The sequence below is a fragment of the Colobus angolensis genome, unplaced genomic scaffold (genome assembly GCF_000951035.1).
Source record: "Colobus angolensis palliatus isolate OR3802 unplaced genomic scaffold, Cang.pa_1.0 Scaffold93, whole genome shotgun sequence".
NCBI classification, from domain to species: domain Eukaryota; kingdom Metazoa; phylum Chordata; class Mammalia; order Primates; family Cercopithecidae; genus Colobus; species Colobus angolensis.
In genome coordinates, this window is record NW_012123265.1 from 354,467 (window position 1) to 356,399 (window position 1,933).

At 46.3% G+C, this 1,933-nt stretch overlaps 1 protein-coding gene across 1 annotated transcript in view; it reads left to right on the forward strand.

Annotated features, from left to right (window-relative positions):
- COG8 (component of oligomeric golgi complex 8) overlaps positions 1-1,931 on the forward strand; it is a gene marked incomplete at its 3' end in the record, with an annotated part of 9,480 nt that extends 7,549 nt beyond the window's left edge. Inside the window, exons 4-5 of the mRNA XM_011931984.1 lie at positions 303-471; positions 1,768-1,931. Of these exons, the coding sequence (XP_011787374.1) occupies positions 303-471; positions 1,768-1,931 (333 nt within the window). The remainder of the gene's footprint in view (positions 1-302; positions 472-1,767) is intronic.
- Positions 1,932-1,933: the final 2 nt, after the last annotated feature.

Sequence of the window (1,933 nt, forward strand, 5' to 3'; positions counted from 1 at the left end):
AAAAAAAAAAAAAAAACCAAAACCATGTATTCTCTATAGTTTTATGACACTCCTCCACTGGAACTGGAAATTACACCCATAATGTAACAAGTTGGGTCTGAACTTCACATTAATAAAGTGGCACAATTGTGGAGAATGACTATAATTCTGAGTTTAAATGAGACAGTAAAATAATGTACTGTTAAATTACTTTGTTCAAGAAAACTTGAGGGGGGGTATACCTTTTTTTTGCCTAGTTTCACGCACTGCTGTCCCAGTGGTGATAGGCTGTCCCAGTGATTGATGGTGCCCTTGTCTCTTAGGTAACTAAAATAATCCTGGCCTTCCATCGCGCTGAAGAGACTGCCTTCAGCAGAGGGGAGCAAGAGCTCTTCGTCCAGTTCTGCACTGTCTTCCTGGAAGACCTTGTTCCGTATTTAAATCGCTGTCTCCAAGTCCTTTTTCCACCAGCTCAGATAGCACAGACTTTAGGTAAGAAAGAAAATTTTGTAAACTGCCTTACTGATGTGTAATTCACATACTAAATAATTCACCCATTTGTGTAAGTCAGTGTTTAGTAAATATGAATCCAATTTTAGAATATTTTCATCACTCCAAAAAGATCCTTCATGCACATTTGTAGTCATTCCTCGACAGCATCCTTAGCCCCTGGCAACCTACTTTCTGTTGCCATAGATTTGCTTTTTGTGGACATTTCATAAAAATGGAATCATACATTATATGGCTGTATCTGGCTAAGTGGAAGAAGCCAGTTACAAAAGAACCACATACGTATGATTCCATTTATGTGAAATGTCTAGAGAAAGGGTTTTTAAAGTATTTTTTTTTTTTTTTTTGAGGTGGAGTCTTGCTCTGTTGCCAGGCTGGAGTGCAGTGGCACAGTCTTGGCTCACTGCAACCTCCACCTCTCGGGTTCAAGCAATTCTCCTGCCTCATCCTCCCGAGTAGCTGAGACTACAGGCTCGCACCACCACGCCCAGCTAATTTTTGTATTTTAGTAGAGATGGAGGTTTCACCACGTTGGCCAGGATGGTCTTGATCTCTTGACTTGTGATCCGCCTGCCTCGGCCTCCCTGAGTGCTGGGATTACAGGTGTGAGCCATCTCGCCCGTCCTAAAGTCTTTTTCCAATTCACTTTCACGTCCTTGTCCCCTTGTGATGGGAGAAGGGCTTGGTTGAGGCGCAGCTTCCCAAAGGCCAATGGGTCAGTGCATCACACCTGCAAAGCCTGGCTGCCTTCTGCTTTTCCCCTGGTGCTCTCTGAGGTCTGGATTCCTGCTGCAGACACCCAACAGTGCTGCTCCGTTACCTTTTGCTTCACAGTATAGCTTCCCGTTCCCTATGACAAAGGTGGTTTTTGCTGTATTGAAATATAGTAATTGATGACTGGGCGCGGTGGCTCATGCCTGTAATCCCAGCACTTTGGGAGGCCGAGGCGGATGGATCACCTGAGGTGGGGAGTTTGAGACCAGCCTGGCCAACATAGTAAAACCCCGTCTCTACTAAAAATACAAAAATTAGCCTGGCTTGGTGGCGGGCGCCTGTGATCCCAGCTACCACGGATGCTGAGGCATGAGACCTGCTTGAACCTGGGAGGCAGAGGTTGCAGTGAGCAGCGATCATGCCACTGCATTCCAGCCTGGGCGACGGAGCGAGACTGTCTCAAAAAAATAAATAGTAATTGCTTCCGTTTTTTTCTCCTTAAATTTCGATATGGAATTTTATTAATAACTTTTTTCCATTTTGCTTTCCCCACGTCTGGGGCAGGCATTCCTCCCACCCAGCTCTCCAAGTACGGAAACCTCGGGCATGTGAACATCGGCGCCATTCAAGAGCCCCTCGCCTTTATCCTGCCAAAGAGAGAGACGCTCTTCACCCTGGATGACCAGGCGCTGGGGCCCGAGCTCACAGCTCCAGCACCAGAGCCTCCCTC